Source organism: Erinaceus europaeus, chromosome 1, assembly GCF_950295315.1.
Source record: "Erinaceus europaeus chromosome 1, mEriEur2.1, whole genome shotgun sequence".
Taxonomy (NCBI): Eukaryota; Metazoa; Chordata; class Mammalia; order Eulipotyphla; family Erinaceidae; genus Erinaceus; species Erinaceus europaeus.
The window spans coordinates 60,629,398-60,646,645 of record NC_080162.1 but is presented as its reverse complement, the minus strand read 5'-3'; the positions used below and the strand labels follow the sequence as shown (position 1 = coordinate 60,646,645).

Genomic DNA, 17,248 nt, shown 5'->3' with positions numbered 1-17,248 from the left:
ATTTAAGATGATTCAAATCCCTCTGCTTGGCATATTTGGAATTCCTCTGACTCTTCAGGTAGTTGGTTTCTCATGATTCAAGTATCATTGCAAATGAGACTTCTCTCCTATAGCTTTCTTTGACTACCTTGTCTAAAGTATTCTCTTAACTTGATCATCCCAATATCTACATCACCTCCATGTTTTGTTTCCTTCATAGCACATATATACCATTTTTATACCATTTTTTATCTTGTTTACCAGCTTGGTTTATATCTCTTTTTCTCTCTCTCCTAAAGTTAAGAACCTTGAAACTCTTGATGGTAGATATGATCCCCTAGAATAATATTTAATATTTATGGAATAACAGATAAGGTGTGAAACTTTTTAGAAAATATTTTCCCAGTTATTAAGTAATTTAGAATCATATATCATATACTTGGATTTTATTTTATTTTATTTGCCTCTAGGATTATTGCCGTGGCTCGGTGCCTGCACCACGAATCCACTGCTCCTGGAGACCATTTTTTCCCTTTTGTTGCCCTTGTTTTTTATCATTGTTGTGGTTATTATTATTGTTGTTGTTGTTGCTGTCGTTGGATAGGACAGAGAGAAATGGAGAGAGGAGGGGAGACAGAGAGAGGGAGATAGATACCTGCAGATCTGCTTCACTGCCTGTGACTCCCTTGCAGGTGGGGAGCCAGGGGCTCAAACCAGGATCCTTAAGCTGGTCCTTGTGCTTCTGTGCGCTTAACCTGCTGCGCTACCACCCGACTCCCGGAATTTTTTTTAAGGTGTGGGACTAACTGAAGAGATAAAGGAATGTTCATCTAGGATATCTATCTAATCTATAACCAATTCTGCTACATAATCTAGGCTCACTTTGGAAAGGGAAAAATTCCCCTTGTGGTATGACATGAGGTATATTAGTAGGACCTTTAGGACTTCTTCCAAAATCTTCTCCCCTATTGGCCTAATCTAATACCTAGTTGAAATTAATTCTTATGGTTTATTTTTTTTTTAACCTTCTAACATCCTCTATTAGATTTTGATAACCATGAGCTGTGCATATCTTTCTCTTTCAGTAGAGGTAATATAACATTTGTTAGCTGTAAAAAATACCAGTCATTGGGCCAGGTACTGGCACACCTGGCTGAGTGCACAAGTTACAATGTGTAAGAACCCAGGTTCAAGTTCTCAGTGCCCACTTTTTTTTTTTTTTCTTGATTCAAGCACTATGTCTGATGCCTGAAGTCTCAGAGAAGAGGCAGTGGGCAAGCAAGTTCTCCCAGATGATTCAGCTCCTCTCTAACTACAGTAACTGAATAGTGGCCTGTGACAGTCCTGATAGGATCCCTTCACAGTGGGGAAAATTACTTCATAGTGGGTAGGATTTCCCTAAACAGCCTTAGTGACTGGGAGATGACTGAGTCTTATTTCAGCCCTCTCTTTACCTGCAGCAATTGCTGAAATAAGAACTGACAGGAAACTTTTATTATTAGATTTCCTAACCTCAAGTGAGCCATTCAATACTCCCATCTTTGGGAACATTCATGCCTGACCTCTCTTGCGACACATAATTATTTTTAGCTCCTGGCTTTTTTATATTGGTAGCTTCTGTTCAATATTAATGTTTCCTCATTTTTAATGCCTCTTTTCCTTGGTGCAATTTCCACAGTTTCCTGGCTTGAAAACCTGTATTCGTTGCAACTATACAGATTTGCCATACCTGAAAGGTTTCTCTAGACAAGGTTTTTTTTTTTTTGTATTTTAGAAAACATGACTTTTCTTTTTAATGGAAATTTCTCACTAAAACCACTCAGAACTCTTGTTGTTGTGTTATCATCAACTTAGCTAGGTCTGAAAAAGTTACCAGTGTGACTTTTTCTACAGTTGCATATTAGCATCATCTGAAATAAAAAAAAAAAAAATTCCATTCATTCCTTATAGGATATGAATGATTTGACCTTAGGATGTGATAATTTTTAAGGAGCTTAATTGGAAATAAAATTGCTCTCTTACTGCATGAGAGTTATTCACATATTCAAATGCCAACAATGACAGCTTTGCAGTATCTCTCTGCTTTTTATAACATAATTTTAAGGAAATAATGCAAAGAAACATAGTGATGAAAATACTACCTGTCAATGCTTTCCTACCAATGCTATAGTGTAATCTTTTTTTCCAATTTATTATTCTTATTTATTGGATAGGGACAGCTAGAAATTTAGAGGAGAAGGGATATAGAGAAGGAGAAAGAGAGACAGAGAGACACCTGTAGCACTGCTCCATCACTTGTAAAGCTTTCCCTCTGCAGGTGGGGACTGGGAGCTTGAACCCAGGTCCTTGTGCATTGTAACATGTGCACTCAACCAGATGTGCCACTCTGGCCCCATAGTATAATCTATCACAGGTGATTGCTCTAAGTGGGACATGGGAATGCCAGTAAGATGCCTCTCAGATCTTGCCAATTAACTCTGGCTTTATTTTGAATATGCTAGTGGTCATGTTAAAGCTCAGGATTTTGTGGTAATCATCAATGTGGTATTTTAAAAGAACAATCAAATTTACCTTAGGTTCCTCCATATAGATCACATTTATGATAAGTTCAAGAAAAACAAAGCAAATGAATAACTTAAAGTTACACCAAGAAAACTGATTTCTTGAGCAGAATTGTCACATTTCAGATAACTGTCTTGGTGTCATGGAGACACAGCCATAAAAAAATTCTTGTGATTTGCTGTGCCACAGATCTTGAGAATAATAGAGAAATTGCTAGAAATCACCTCTAACCAAGACTGGCCTTAACATCAGTATAGTATAGTTTGGAAACACAGCCACTCTATACTATTCTATGTGTTCAAAGTCCCAGCAGGAACAAATCATATATCTAATAGTGATCCTGATAACTACTCATTTTTGTTTATGCTCTATACTGTACCTTGAATGGCAGCTCGATTCCATAGGAGAAGTGCCATTGGATACATCTTCTCCTTTTTAAGAATATTAGCCTTTCCTGAAAGAGAGAGAGAGATTCATTCCATTAGGAAGGCTTAAAATCCCCCTGTAGTAAAGTCACATGTACATGATTAGGAAACTGCAGAAAATTAACTTATCTTACTAGATTCCAAAATGAATGCTGAATTGCTTTGAGCTACTTCATACCCCATTTCTGCAAGTAGTGCATACTGAACAAGAGAAGAATCTATATCGCCATCCTTATAGGCAAAGTATGCTGTCAGGAATTTCTCAGCCCAGTGACCTAGTTCACAGACACCTTTATAAAGCTGTATGTGGGAAAAATCAAGCAGGCTAGTTAGCTAGTTCACTTCATTTCAGGTAAATGATAAATGTTATCTGTCTAAAGTTTCAACTGGCTGGTTAAGTAAGAATCTCAAGCCTAAATCATGTCTACTACAAACTACTTAGACTGAACAGTTAAGGTTTTTCATAGGCACAACATTACAAGAGTATAATTTTGTCTTGAGTTAAAACTTATTTTGAATTTAATAGGAGCCAGGTGGTGGCACACCTGGTTGAGTGCACATCTTGGAATGCTCAAGGACAAAGATTGAAACCCCGAGTCCACATCTGCAGAGGGGAGCATCACAAGTAGTGAAGCAGTGCTACAGGTATCTCTGTCTCTTTTTTCTCTATCTCTCTCTTCTCTTTTGATTGCTCTATCTCTACCCAATACATAATAAGTTAAACTTTTTTTTTTTCTGTTTCCAAGGTTATCTCTGGGGCTTGGTGCCTGCACTACAAATCCACTGCTCCTGGAGGTCATTTTCCCCCCATTTTTGTTGCCCTTGTTGTTGTTAGTATTGTTATTGTTATTGTTGTTGTTGTTGGTTAGGACAGAGAGAAATTGAAGGGGAAGGGAAGACAGAGAAGGAGAGAGAAAGATAGATACCTACAGATCTGCAGGGGAGTCACTTGTGAAGTGACTCCCCTGCAGGTCTGTGCAAGGACCCAGGTTCGAGCGCCCCCCTGCTCCTTGCCTGAAAGGGAAAAGCTTCATGAGCAGTGAAGCAGGTCTGCAGGTGTCTTATCTTCCTCCCTTCTCTATCTTTCCCTCCCATCTCAAATTCTCTCTCTCTTTTTGCAATTGTATATTTTATTTTTTAATTAATTAATTTTATTATTTTACAAAATTACATGTCAACAGGGGTATAAATCCATACCATTCCCACCACCAGAGTTCTGAATCTTCAGTCTCCCCACTGCAATCCACAACAGTTCTCTTAAGGTTGTATACATGGGCTAACCATCTCTACAACTATCTATCCACATAATTACCCCGTTTTTCTCCTGATTCAACCCTCTCTTCTCCTCCAAGCCACTCATGTCAACATAACTACCTCCGTATGTCCCTCTTCTTTTCCTTCTCTCTCTCTGGGTGCTGATGGAGTTGCAGTTCAAAGCCCTCTTATCTTCATCCTATCACTTCCCCTCCTCCTGGAGTATGGATCAAGATTATTTTGGGGGTGCAGAAGGTAGGAGTTCTGGCTTCTGTAATTGCTTCTCCACTGAAAATGGGCATTGACAGGTTGATCCATACCGCCAGCCTGTTTCTATCTTTTCCTAGTGGGCCAGAGCTTTGGAGGTGCGAGGATCCAGGACACACTAGTGAGGTCATCTGTCCAGAGAAGTTGGGCCTTCTCAATTTCTCTGTCCTATCTAATAAAAAAGAAAGGAAATGGGGGGGGGGGTTTGGAAAAAATGGCCACCAGGATCTGTTATGCTGTCATGGGTTTGTTATGCTGTCACTGAACCCAAGATATAACCCTGGGGGAGAAATTGCATAATTAATTTTCTAGAATTGAAGCCTGCGTGGCAGGACAGGAATGTATTGGCTTTTTTTTCCCTTTCTTTTAAGGACTCTTTCTGGACAAGACTAATTTGCAAGGGCTATAGCTGATTAAGGGGTTGGATAGTGGCACACCTAGTTATATTATAGTGCACAAGGGCCCAGGTTCAAGACTCCAGTTCCTACCTGCAGGGGGAATGCTTCACAAGTAGTGAATCAGTGTTGCAAATTTTCCCTCTCTCTCTCTCTCCTCTTATTCTCTTTCAATTTCCCTCTCTCTAACCAAAATAAATAAGTACATATATTTTTTAATTTGGAAATAAAAATAAAAAGACTATAGCTGATATAGAAAAGAGATAGTGGGGGGTCGGGCGGTGGCGTAGTGGGTTAAGCACTTGTGGCACAATGCACAAGGACCGGCGGAAGGATCCCGGTTCGAGCCTCAGGCTCCCCACCTGCAGGGGAGTCGCTTCACAGGCAGTGAAGCAGTTCTGCAGGTGTCTATCTTTCTCTCCCCCTCTCTGTCTTCCCATCCTCTCTCCATTTCTCTCTGTCCTATCCAACAATGAACAACATCAACAATGGCAATAATAATAACCACAATGAGGCTACAACAACAAGGGCAACAAAAGGGGGAAAAATGGCCTCCAGGAGCGGTGGATTCATGGTGCAGGCACCGAGCCCAGCAATAACCCTGGAGGAAAAAAAAAAGAAAAGAGATAGTAAAGGGAAAAACTGTGTATGATGGTGTAGGTGACATAATCACAAAAAAAAATTGTGCTGAGCTCCATGGGGACAAAAGTCAACTTAGCTGAATAGTCCTTATGTAACCAAAAGAAGTTAGCCATATATAATTACTAAGAAGTTGGAAAAGAAACAAATCTAAAATTAGATTACTTCGTCCAAATCATCAAAAACCCAAGGACTCTGCTTTCTGGAAAGAAGTGGGCTACATTTCCTTTTTCTTTTTTTTTTCTTTTAAATATTTTTTTTATATTTATTTAATTTATTCCCTTTTGTTGCCCTTGTTGTTTTATTGTTGTAGTTATTATTGTTGTTGTTGTTGTTGGATAGGACAGAGAGAAATGGAGAGAGGAGGGGAAGACAGAGAGGAAGAGAGAAAGATAGACACCTGCAGACCTGCTTCACTGCCTGTGAAGCTACTCCCCTGCAGGTGGGGAGCCGGGGTTCAAACCGGGATCCTTATGCTGGTCCTTGTGCTTTGCGCCACCTGCACTTAACCCGCTGCGCTACAGCCCGACTCCCCTTTCTTTTTTAAAAAAAGAATTGATTGATTGATTCATGAGGGAGATAGGAGGAGAGAAAGAACCAGACACCACTTGGGTACATGTGCTGCCAGGGATCAAACTCGGGACCTCATGGTTGAGAATCCAATGCTTTACCCCCTGGGCCACCTCCCAGACCACTGGGCTACATTTTCTAGGCTAAAACAAGTCTCTCATTTCCTAAGTAGCAACTCCCAATACCACCAGAAGTTCCAAATTGCCCTGGTGATTTGATTGAAGTCTAAAACAGAGCTCTTAACTGAATTCTGAGACAGGCTGTGAACTTGATGAAAAGCCAAATGCAAAGGGGGAATGATCATTTCTTTTTCCCATTCCCAATCCAAATTAGTCAACATAATACTCTGGTTTATCTTCAGATCGTACAAATCTTTCGCCTTTTACCAAATTAGTCAACACATCACTCAGTTTCTACCTTTGCAAATGTTATTGCACACACTGTCAACTGGATGAAAGGAAGTGATGTCTATAAGACCAAAAATAGCAACATTCTAAGCACAGTATTATGAGATAAATGCAAAGTACTTTCAAAATAACTCATTATTTACCTCCACCGCAGTTCTACAAGATCTTAACACTCCTTTTCCTGTTGCATACATCTCAGCCAGGTAATAAATGGCAAGGGGCTGCCCACTCTGAGATGCCAGATAAAAATATTTGAAGGCAAGTTTATAATCCTTCCATACTCCAGATCCAGCTGAAAATTAAAATCAATTTAAGATAACTCTTATTTATTTTATTTTTTCTAATATCATATATGAATATAGTGATGCCTTTGTTTTGAACATGATTGGGCAATGCAACCAAAAGTTAAAGTTCCACTATTTAGAAGGGAAAAGTTGAGTTCAAATATAAGTATGTTGAAATGAATGTTCTTAACCAACTCAGAAAACTGGAGAAGGACTTTTTAGTTTTATGAAGATATCGCCTAGGGCACAACTTGAGTTAATGAAAGAGACCAAATGATGATCTCTGGGGACCAGAAGTTCTACATAACATTTGATATCCCACACCATACTAGAAAACTAGGATAGCTTCACCTAACCATATCTATGGCTTATGTAGTAGAGAATCCGAGTTCTAGAAGGTCCAACTCAGATTTGGCTCATGCTTGGAGCAAGAAACAATTGGAACTAGGGTGAAGAATCAGCATACTCCCAACTGGAATTCTTGTCCTGAATTTCTTTCTCTTTTCTTTTCTTTTCTTTTCTTCTCTTTCCTTTCCTTCCTTCCTTCCTTTTTTTTTTTTTTTTTTTCTTTTCCCCAGAGCACTGTTCAGCTCTGTTTTATGGTAATGGGCGGGGGGGGGGGGGGGGATTAAGCCTGGGATTTAGTAACCTCAGGCAAGAAAGTCTCTTTGCATAACTATTATGCTATCTACCCCCACCCCTGAATTTCTCTTAACTTCTTTTGTAATTGGGAAATCTCTGTGTACTTCATTTGTTGGGGTGGGAGGAAGGAGGAAGGTGGGTATATGTATGTATTTTTATTTTTGTGATTAATAGTAGGTTAAAGATTGTAAGACTAGAGGGCAGGATGGTAGTACAGCGGGTTAAGCATGCTTGGTGCAAAGCGCAAGGACTGACCTAAGTATCCTGGTTTGAGCCTCCAGCTCCCTACCTGCGGGGGGGGGGGGGGGGGGGGTTTGCTTCACAAGGGGTGAAGCAGGTCTGCAGGTGTCTATCTTTCTCCCTCTGTCTTTCCCTCCTCTCTCAATTTCTCTCTGTCCTATCCTACAACAATGACAGCAATAATAACAACAACGATAAACAACAAGGGCAACAAAAAGGAAAAAATAGCCTCCAGGACTAGTGGATTCATATTGTAGGCAACGAGCCCCAGTAATAACCCTGGAGGCAAAAAAAGATTGTAAGACTAGTGTATAGTGTATAGTTCCATGCCACACTAGGTGGTCTTTAAATTTTTTTTCAGCTCTAACATTTTATATACTTTTAGGAAAAGTACAGTTGCAGTTCAGTTCACAGAAAATACTCTAGTGGCAGATTGCTAACTGTGATCTTGGCTAAGATTAGTTTGACTTCAATATGACTCATTTTTTCCATCTGTAAACCTCAGGATACTCTAGATATTTTGGGAAAACTAAGTGAGTAAATACATATCAATAATTAATAAGCATTAGCCATTTCTTTAAGTCTTATTCTGGGAACTTGAGGGACCTGACATGATAGATCCTGGACTTGAGACTTTGAATTAATCTTGTAGAACAAGGCCATATTAGGCAACAACCCAAGACAGTCTAAAATGATCTTCCCCTATGGCTGCTGTGGAAAATGTCAGCTGACCTCTTAGCCAGATCTGTCTTCTTTGATGATGTAGTCCACTGTTGCCCTACTTCCACATTTGATAGGAAGAACTTAGCAAGTATAATCAATCATGTTCTGATCTCCTACTACTTATCCTGACCACTTGCATCTCAGTCCCCACTGAGATTATTATAGCCTTCATGACCTTCTGAGACCTCCTACCTAAAGATCATTCTACCGTTGATCTCAGAAGATAACTTTGTACCACCTAGCTCACTGAGGAAACCTTCATACTTACTTTCTCATTTGCTATTCTCCCCGTCCTGTATACTTACATTTGCATTACCCTTTCTCCCCTTTTTTACCATCTTGGAAAGTGAGAAATGCTTTCTTTCTATCAAAAATAATGATAGCTGAACCCAGTCAGATCCTCGCACCATCTACCTTTTCCAGAATCGCTTTTGATAATTTTATCTTTCCCATAATGCATTAATTACCTCCATTAGTTAACTGTTTTTTCTTCATCAAAAATTAAACACTGGTATCTGACCATCTTAAAAACAACTTCCTGGGAGTTGGGCGGTGGTGCAGCGGGTTAAGCCCAAGTGGCGCAAAGCTTAAGGATCCGGGTTCGAGCCCCCCGCTCCCCACCTGCAGGGAAGTTGCCTCACAGGTTGCTTTTGTCTTTCTTTCCCCCTCTCTGTCTTCCCCTCCTCTCTCCATTTCTCTCTGTCCTATCCCAAAACAATGACATCAATAACAACAACAATAATAACCACAACAATGTTAAGCAACAAGGGCAACAAGAGGGAAAATAAATAAATAAATATAAAAAAATTTAAAAAAACAACTTCCTGTTGGCATTTGGTCCTACGCAGGCTACTGTTTCAACTCACTCCTTCCATTTAAAGGCATGTTATGGCCAAGACCAGTTTTACTTATCTGCTTTCTTACCTTCTACTCATACTTCAGCAAATCCAGTGACCTTATCTATTAACATGTCTCATCCATACTTGACCCTTTCTTACTCCCTTTTGAAAATAAGAGAATGAGACTTCTTACTATATTTTACAAAAGTTAAGTTTTCATTCATTTATTCTTGAAAATTCAAAAAAGAAAAAAGAAAGAAAAAGAAAAAAGAAAGAAAAAGTAAGAAAAAGAAGAAAATTCTATCCTGGTGGCCAGGAGGTGGCACACTGGGTTAAACACTCCTACTACTAAGTGCAAGAACCAGCGCAAGGATCAGGGTTTGAGCCCCAGGCTCCCCACCTGCAGGGAGAGTTGCTTCAGAATTGGTGAAGCAGATCTGCAGGTGTTTTTTTTTTTTTTTTTCCTCTATCTTCCCCTTCCCTCCCCTCTCAATTTCTCTCTGTTCTATCAAAAAAAAAGTAAAAACAAAAACAAAAAACTGGCTACAGGAGCAGTGGATTCATAGTGCAGGTACCAAGCACTAGTAATACCCCCCAAGGGAAAGAAAGAAAATTCTATCTCTTGGTTTCCTTAAGATCACTTTTCTGGGAGTCGGGGGTGGGGTGGGTGGGGTGGGTGGGGTGGGTGGGGTTAGCTCAGCAAGTTAAGCACACGTGGCCACACAAAGCTCAAGGACCGGCATAAGGATCCCGGTTCAAGCCCTTGGCTCCCCACCTGCAGGCGAGTTGCTTCACAAGCGGTGAAGCATGGCGCAGGTGCTGCCATGCAAGTTGCTTGACAAGGTACCAGTTTCACAGGAAGTTCAGCACCATTTTGAAACCATCTTGCCTTTTGTCATGTATAGGGCTTGGGACTAATCTCTGTGTGGTCTTAATAATATTACCTATGGCCAGGCTTAGAGCCTGACAAATAACAAAAGTAACGACAAAACCTGCACTGCACTCTGTAAGAGTGATCATAATGGAACAAGCAATACCAATAATGCAGAATTTTTTTACGAGACTCCAAGAGGAAGAAATGTTTCCCCCTTTATCTATACCACTTCCTTTAGTATTTCCAATAAATAAATGGAAAGTTATGGTACCTGCCTAGATATAATGGGCCTTTTAATCTACCACCTACAACTATGCTTCCACTTCCTTATGCAGGAATAGTACACAAGAACCTAGGTCACATAGTGAACACACACAGAAGATGGATTCCAGCTACAGAGCTTAACTTTATGGAGAGGCTGGTCAGGTCAGCACCACCTTGGTGCCTTCTGAGTAAGAAACAAAACAAAACTCCTTAATCAAACAATGAAACAGATTTTATGAAAAATGGGCTGCTCAATTTGTTTAAGGCCCCTAGAAACATAACAAGCTTGAGCTTTCTATGAACCATGGCTTCTGATGCATAGGGGCAAGAGAATGGCATAAACATACACGTAGAATATTAGAATATTAATCTTAGTCAATAGGACATCTGCCTAGCACACAGGTACAGGAATAACAAAACCATAGAAACTGTGATGTGCTATCTAGGGAGAAAAGTACCTCTGGAATGTGAATGTTCCCTACCTGTGCTGTTCTTACTTGGTGATTTTTGTATTAATAATCAAAGCCTTGGTGATTTATGTATTAGTGACCAAGTCTTGGTGATTTTTGTATTAATAACCAAAGCCTTGGTGATTTTTGTTTTAAAGATCTAAGCCTTATGAGACTATAAAGTTCTGCTTAAGTATGACAGAGATGTCTGCTTGAGCTTGATTCAGCATCAACTCACTCGTCTCTCATTCTTCCTCATTTTTCGCCCATGCCCCTCCTCCGTCAGGATACCCTAATAACCTGCTGAGGCTGGCCCCCCAGAAGAAGCATGTCTGCAGGTGTCTATCTTTCTCTCCCCCTCTCTGTCTTCCCCTCCTCTCTCCATTTCTCTCTGTCCTATCCAACAACAATAATAATAACTACAACAATAAAATAACAAGGGTAACAAAAAGGGAATAAAATATTTTTTAAAAATCACTTTCTAGGTGCTGTGTGGTAGCACACCTGGTAGAGGGCACACACTACCATGCACAGAGGCCTGGTTTCAAGTCCCCAGGCATCATCTACAGGAAGAAGTCTCTTAAGTGGCGAAACAGTACTGCAGGTACCTTTCTTTCTCCTTCTCTACCTTCCCCTCCTTTCTTAACTTCTTCTCTATCCCTATTAAAAAAATATGATGCCGAGGATCGCCATATGGTTCTGAACATGAACTGTTGCTTCTTCCTTCACACTCTTTCTCCTTTCCTTTTGTAACATGTGTGCTCAACCAGGTGCGCCACCACCCCAGCCCATCTCCTTTCCTTTTGTAGTCTTCAAGCAACACTTGAATGTTGATGTCTCCCAAATACTGCACTCCAAGTCTCATGTGTGTGCTCATGTGTGTGTCAAATATGTGCTTCTGGAATATGTGAATTGAATAGAACAAGGCACCACAAATTTAACTGTTTTGAAGATGAGTTAGCTCCTTGACTCCTTCTCTATCAAGTATCTTTCCCTTTCATTTTTGTTAAATTCCTCCTAAAACTGCTTGCCTGAATGTTCCATCAAAAGCACTCACACCAATTCTTTGATTTTTTTGTTAATAAAGGAGCAAGGTTATTAACGCACTTATCATTCTAGTAAAGCAGCCATATTTGTAGCACTTACAGTAGTACATGTATCCTAGATGAAACTGTGCATTGGGCCATCCTTTCTCTGCAGCTTTCTGAAAGTATTTAAGTGCTTCAGCATAATTCTGTAATATAAGTACATTCTATTACTCAAAAGGTGTATTTAAAAATCCATAGTAACATTTCATCACACTTTTTATTAAGAATATAAATAATATCTCCTATGTGATTTAGGCTAATTAAAATTGTATCAGAAGTATACATTTTATTTCACTGTTATATTAGATTCTACTAGGAAATAATGATTTAATTGTCATTGTAAGTTATGTCTTTTCCAACAATGACAGTAGGTTTTATTAGATATTGTGGGGAGGTCACTCAAATGACAGTGGTTAAACTAAGAAAATAGAATTTCCAATCATAGAAGTCCTCAGGGGTTAGATGATTTCTAGGGCAACTCAGAATCTGATTATAAGAAATAATAATGTTTCTCTTGTCATATCCCAAACATTTTCTTTGGCAAACATCTCAACATATTATTTTATTCTCTATTATCTCTATTTTCTCAGTTAAGTAAACCAGTAATAGAGGCTGGCTCCTTTGAATTAGTCAAAGATCATTAATATTCACACTGCAAATTGCTAAGAGTATTTAGAAAAGATAATAAAAAGGATTTAACTTACCACTGGAACGCCTTTCCCATAAAAGTACACAAGACCAAGCCCATGAAGACCAATTGCATTGCCCTAGAAGAGTTTTAAATAATCAAGAAAAGCCACAGAAGAATTCATAATGAAGAAAATTACTGTGGGTCAGGGAGATAGCTCAGCAGCATTGTAGACCAGTATTTGTATACAGAAAGTCTCAGGTCAGATCTCTGGCACTGCCATATATGCCAGAGATGAGAGGCATTCTAGTCTCTTTCAATCTATTTTATAAAAATTAATAAATTTTTAAAATCAATTTTTATTTATAAAACACTGACAAGACCATAGGATAAGAGAGGTACAATTCCACATGATTCCCACTACTAGAACTCCATTTCCCATCCCCTCTATTGATAGCTTTCCTATTCTTTATCCCCAAAATTAATAAATTCAAACAATCATTTTTATGGCACAGGGGCTGGATATATCTGCAATTCTACCACTCCCCAGCTGACTTTCTTTTTTCTCCTCCACCCCTCTTTTATTATCAATTATTATTATTATTATTATTATTATTATTATTATTATTATTAATTTCGAATAGACAAGAAAAGGGGAAGAGAGTCTTGGTGCTGTGGCACTTTTTAAATTTAATTTAATTAAAAAAAATTTTTTTAATTTCCACCAGAGTTATTACTGGGGCTCAATGCCAGCACTAGGAATCCACCACTCTGGTTGTGCATGTTTTTTTTTTTCTCTTCTATTTTATTTGATAGAACAGAGAAAAATAAAACCATAGGATAAGAGGGCTGATTAGTATTTTTAACTGATATTTTTTTAATTTATTATTATTTAATCAGAGCACTGATCAGTTCTGGCTTTTGGTGATGTGAGGAACTGGAGCCTCAAGCCTGAGTGTCTCTTTGCATAACTATTATGTAATTTCCCTCATATCCCCTCCCTCTCCCCCTTTTTCTTCTTTTCTTTTCTTTCTTTCTTTTTTTTTTTTTTTTTTGCCTCCAGGGTTAGCACTGGGGCTCTGTGCCTACACCACAAATCCACTGCTCCTGGAGGCTATTTTCCCTCATTTTTTTTGCCCTTACTGTTGTTGGGTAGGGCAGAGAGAAGTTGAGAGGAGGGGAAAGCAGAGAGGGGGAGAAAGAGATAGACATCTACAGACCTGCTTCACATGCTTGTGAAGCAGCGACCCCTGCAGGTGGGGAGCCAAGGGCTGGAACCAGAACCCTTAATCCTGTTGGTGCACTTCAAGACATGTGCACTTAACCCTTTGTGCTACCGACGGGCCGCCTCTTTTCTTCTTTTTTTAATGGAGGTCCTGGGGATTGAACCTGGGATCTTTGCTGCTTCAGACATGAATGTACTTTTGCACAACTATTATGCTATCTTTAGTATTATCAATCCTGAATAAAGAGTGAAATTAACTTTCCCCAAAGAATATTGATTTTAACATTTCATTTCTCATTCATTTCACTCTCTAATGACTGAATAAGAAATCACACTTAGACCGACTGACTTGCAGTCAATGAATTGCTATGTTTACTTTTCAGGTTGATCACATTTTCTCAGGAACTTGAGCTCTGCTAGAAGATTCTAAATGTCTTCTTATCACCTAAATTTATTTGTTGTAATATAGTCAGAGTGCCCCTTAGAAATGCAGGATTAGGACTATCAAAGGGGCTAGTTATTGTAAAAAAAAATTTTAATGGGCATTAGGAGGTAGCGCAGCAGGCTAAGTGCACATGGCAGGAAGCCTGGCGTAAGGATCCTGGTTTGAACCCCTATCTCCCCACCTGCAGGAGAGTAGCTTCACAGGTGATGAAGCAGGTCTGCAAGTGTCTTTCTCTCCCCCTCTCTATCTTCCCTTCCTCTCTCCATTTCTCTCTGTCCTATCCAACAATGACATCAATAACAACAGCAATAACAACTACAACAACAATAAAACAATAAGGGCAACAAAAGGGAAAAAAGAAAGCAAAAATTAAAAAAAAAAAACGACTTGTGTACCATGTTGAAATGGATTGCAAACCTCTGCTGTCTTCTCTGACTATATATGACTCCAGTCATAGGAGTCTTGGATTAAATAGCAAGACCTCATGTGATGGATATGGTAAAATCTACTGAGTCTATCTTTTTTCTAACTGATCGCAGTTAGGTGTTGGGAAAAATGGAAAGAAGGGAAATAGGAGAGGAGGAAGAAGGGAAAAAAAGAGAGAGATTAGGATAGCAGAGGGAAATTTCTCACCAAATTTGTCAGCAACTACTTAAGGCCAGAGAACTTGTTAAGAACTTTCAGTGTGGGACTGGGTGGTAGCTCAGTGGCTCAAGCGCACATGATGTCAAGTCCAAGGACCTGTGTAAGGATACTGGTTAGATCCCCTGGCTTCTCACCTTGGGGGGGGGGGGTCACTTTCCAAGCTGTGAAGCAGGTCTGCAGGTGTCTATCTTTCTCTCTCCCCTCTGTCTTCCCTTCCTATTTTGATTTCTCTGTCCTATCCAACAACAATGACAGCAATGAAAACAATAATAAACAAGGGCAACAAAAAGGAAAAAAATGGCCTCCAGGAGCAGTGGATTCATAGTGCAGGTACCGAACCCCAGCAATAACCCTGGAAGCAAAAAAAAAAAAAAAACTTTCAGGGCAGAAGTTACCAGCTGAAAAGATCCCGGAGTTATGCAGGTACTGTAAGAAGGAAATTAAACCAAGTAGTGGAAAGTGTAATGGAGATTGAGGCAAACCAGAAAGCAGCTGCTCTGTTTAAAAGGAAAGCAGCTCCTCAGCTCTATGCTCTAGCCCATGATTGCTTCCACATGGAATGGCACTCTCGCATGTCAGCTTTTTCCAGTTTCCAAAAACAAAACAAAATGAAAAGTAGATGTCCAGTTTTTTTTTTTTATGAAATTTTCTCATTTTTCTTTCTTCCTTTTTAATTCTTTTCCCCAAGCATCAGAGAATGAACCCAGAGCCCTATATATGCACAATATCACTGAATGGCTTCCCAGGCCCAATTCATTTACTTATTTAGAGAAGGCAGAGAGGTAAGAGAGATAGAAGGGAAAGACACCACAGCAATGCTCCACCATCTAGGGGGCTTCGCCTGATGCCATCTATAGAGCTCTCATGTGCTAGTGCTTGAATTCAGGACCTTACACATGGTAGACTACTGTGGGAGTTATCTCCCAGTTCTGAAATCTCTTAACTTGTAAAATATTGTCTAGGCCAAACAAAACTATGTATATATAGTTAAACTATATACATATAACTATATATATAGTTAAACTATATATATATATATATATAACTATATATATAGCTAAACTATATATATATAGTTAAACTATATATATAACTATATATATAACTATATATAGTTAAACTATATATATATATATATATATATATATATATATATATACACTCTGCCCCCCACAATAAGTGATTTCTAATTTATTTTTTATTTATTTATTTTTGCCTCCAGGGTTACTGCTGGGGCTCGGTGCCTGCACTATGAATCCACTGCTCCTGGAGGCCAATTTTCCTATTTTTGTTGCCCTTATTGTTGTTACTGTTATGTTACCATTGCTGCTGCTGTTGGTTAGGACAGAGAGAAACCGAAAGAGAAGGAGGAGACAGAGAGGAAGAGAGAAAGATAGACACTTGGAGACCTGCTTCACTGCTTGTGAGGTGATCCCCCTGCAGGTGGGGAGCCAGGGGCTGGAACCTGGGATCCTTATGCCGGTCCTTGTGCTTTGTGCCATGTGCACTTAACTCGCTGTGCTACCGCCTGGCCCCTGTAATTTCTATTTTAGAGTTCAGTTGTTTAGTTAATTGATATGAATTTAGGGAGCAGATAGTCATTTGTTTGGAAAATAGTTAATGAATTCATATTCTGAAACAAGACCCTTATCTTTCTCTAGTTGTAAGACACGGCCTTCAGATAGTGAAGAAGAAGTAGAAGCAGTGAAGTTCTAGCAGTATAGAGAGTGAGTTCAGGGTCAATTTGGAAGCTAGATAGGATTGTGAGAACCAAAAGGAGTAATGGTAGGGATATGGATAGGGTTCAGAATGGAGGGTTCTGGCAGAGGAAGCATATGAAAAAAATTGCAGAGATGTGAATGGGCCTGGTGTGTTCAGAAGAGTAAAAGAGAAAAGCGAAACAATACAACCCAATATGGTTTTATATCACATAGAGTAACTGTTCATATTTCTGAGTAAATAAGACAAAACGGATCATAATGTCTATAGCTTTGCCTCCTGGCACTAACATGACTTAAAAACAAATTTAAGGACTGGCAAGATAGCTCAACTGGGAGCATGTCTACTTTGTCATGTGTGCAACCCAGGTTTGAGCCCCTGTCCCTACCCCTACAGCACTGTTCCTTTCACCCTCATTCATTCTCTCTCTCTCTCTCTGTCCCCTGCTCAGGGTCAACTTTTTAAGATAGAGAGAAACTCAGGGAGTCACAGAGACGTATGTGTGAGAAAAGACACCACAGCACCAGTTTCCTTCAGTATAGTGGAGGTCAGTTGTGAACCTGAGTCACATGCATAATAAAGCAAGTGCACTATCCAGGTAAACTATTTTGCTGGTCCTGTTATATATATATATATATATATATATATATATATATATATATATATATATATATATATATGTTTC

The 17,248-nt window shown here is 39.3% G+C and overlaps 1 protein-coding gene across 4 annotated transcripts in view; it reads right to left on the bottom strand.

The window, feature by feature from the left end:
* Positions 1-17,248, bottom strand: part of SEL1L2 (SEL1L2 adaptor subunit of SYVN1 ubiquitin ligase) — a 106,446-nt gene that overhangs the window by 17,538 nt on the left and 71,660 nt on the right. For all 4 annotated transcript variants that reach the window (XM_060202913.1, XM_060202921.1, XM_060202931.1 and 1 more), the window contains 5 exons: positions 12,606-12,668; positions 11,960-12,047; positions 6,642-6,790; positions 3,101-3,266; positions 2,921-2,995 (listed from right to left, as the gene is read on the bottom strand). In XM_060202913.1, coding sequence (XP_060058896.1) covers positions 2,921-2,995; positions 3,101-3,266; positions 6,642-6,790; positions 11,960-12,047; positions 12,606-12,668 — 541 coding nt within the window. The remainder of the gene's footprint in view (positions 1-2,920; positions 2,996-3,100; positions 3,267-6,641; positions 6,791-11,959; positions 12,048-12,605; positions 12,669-17,248) is intronic.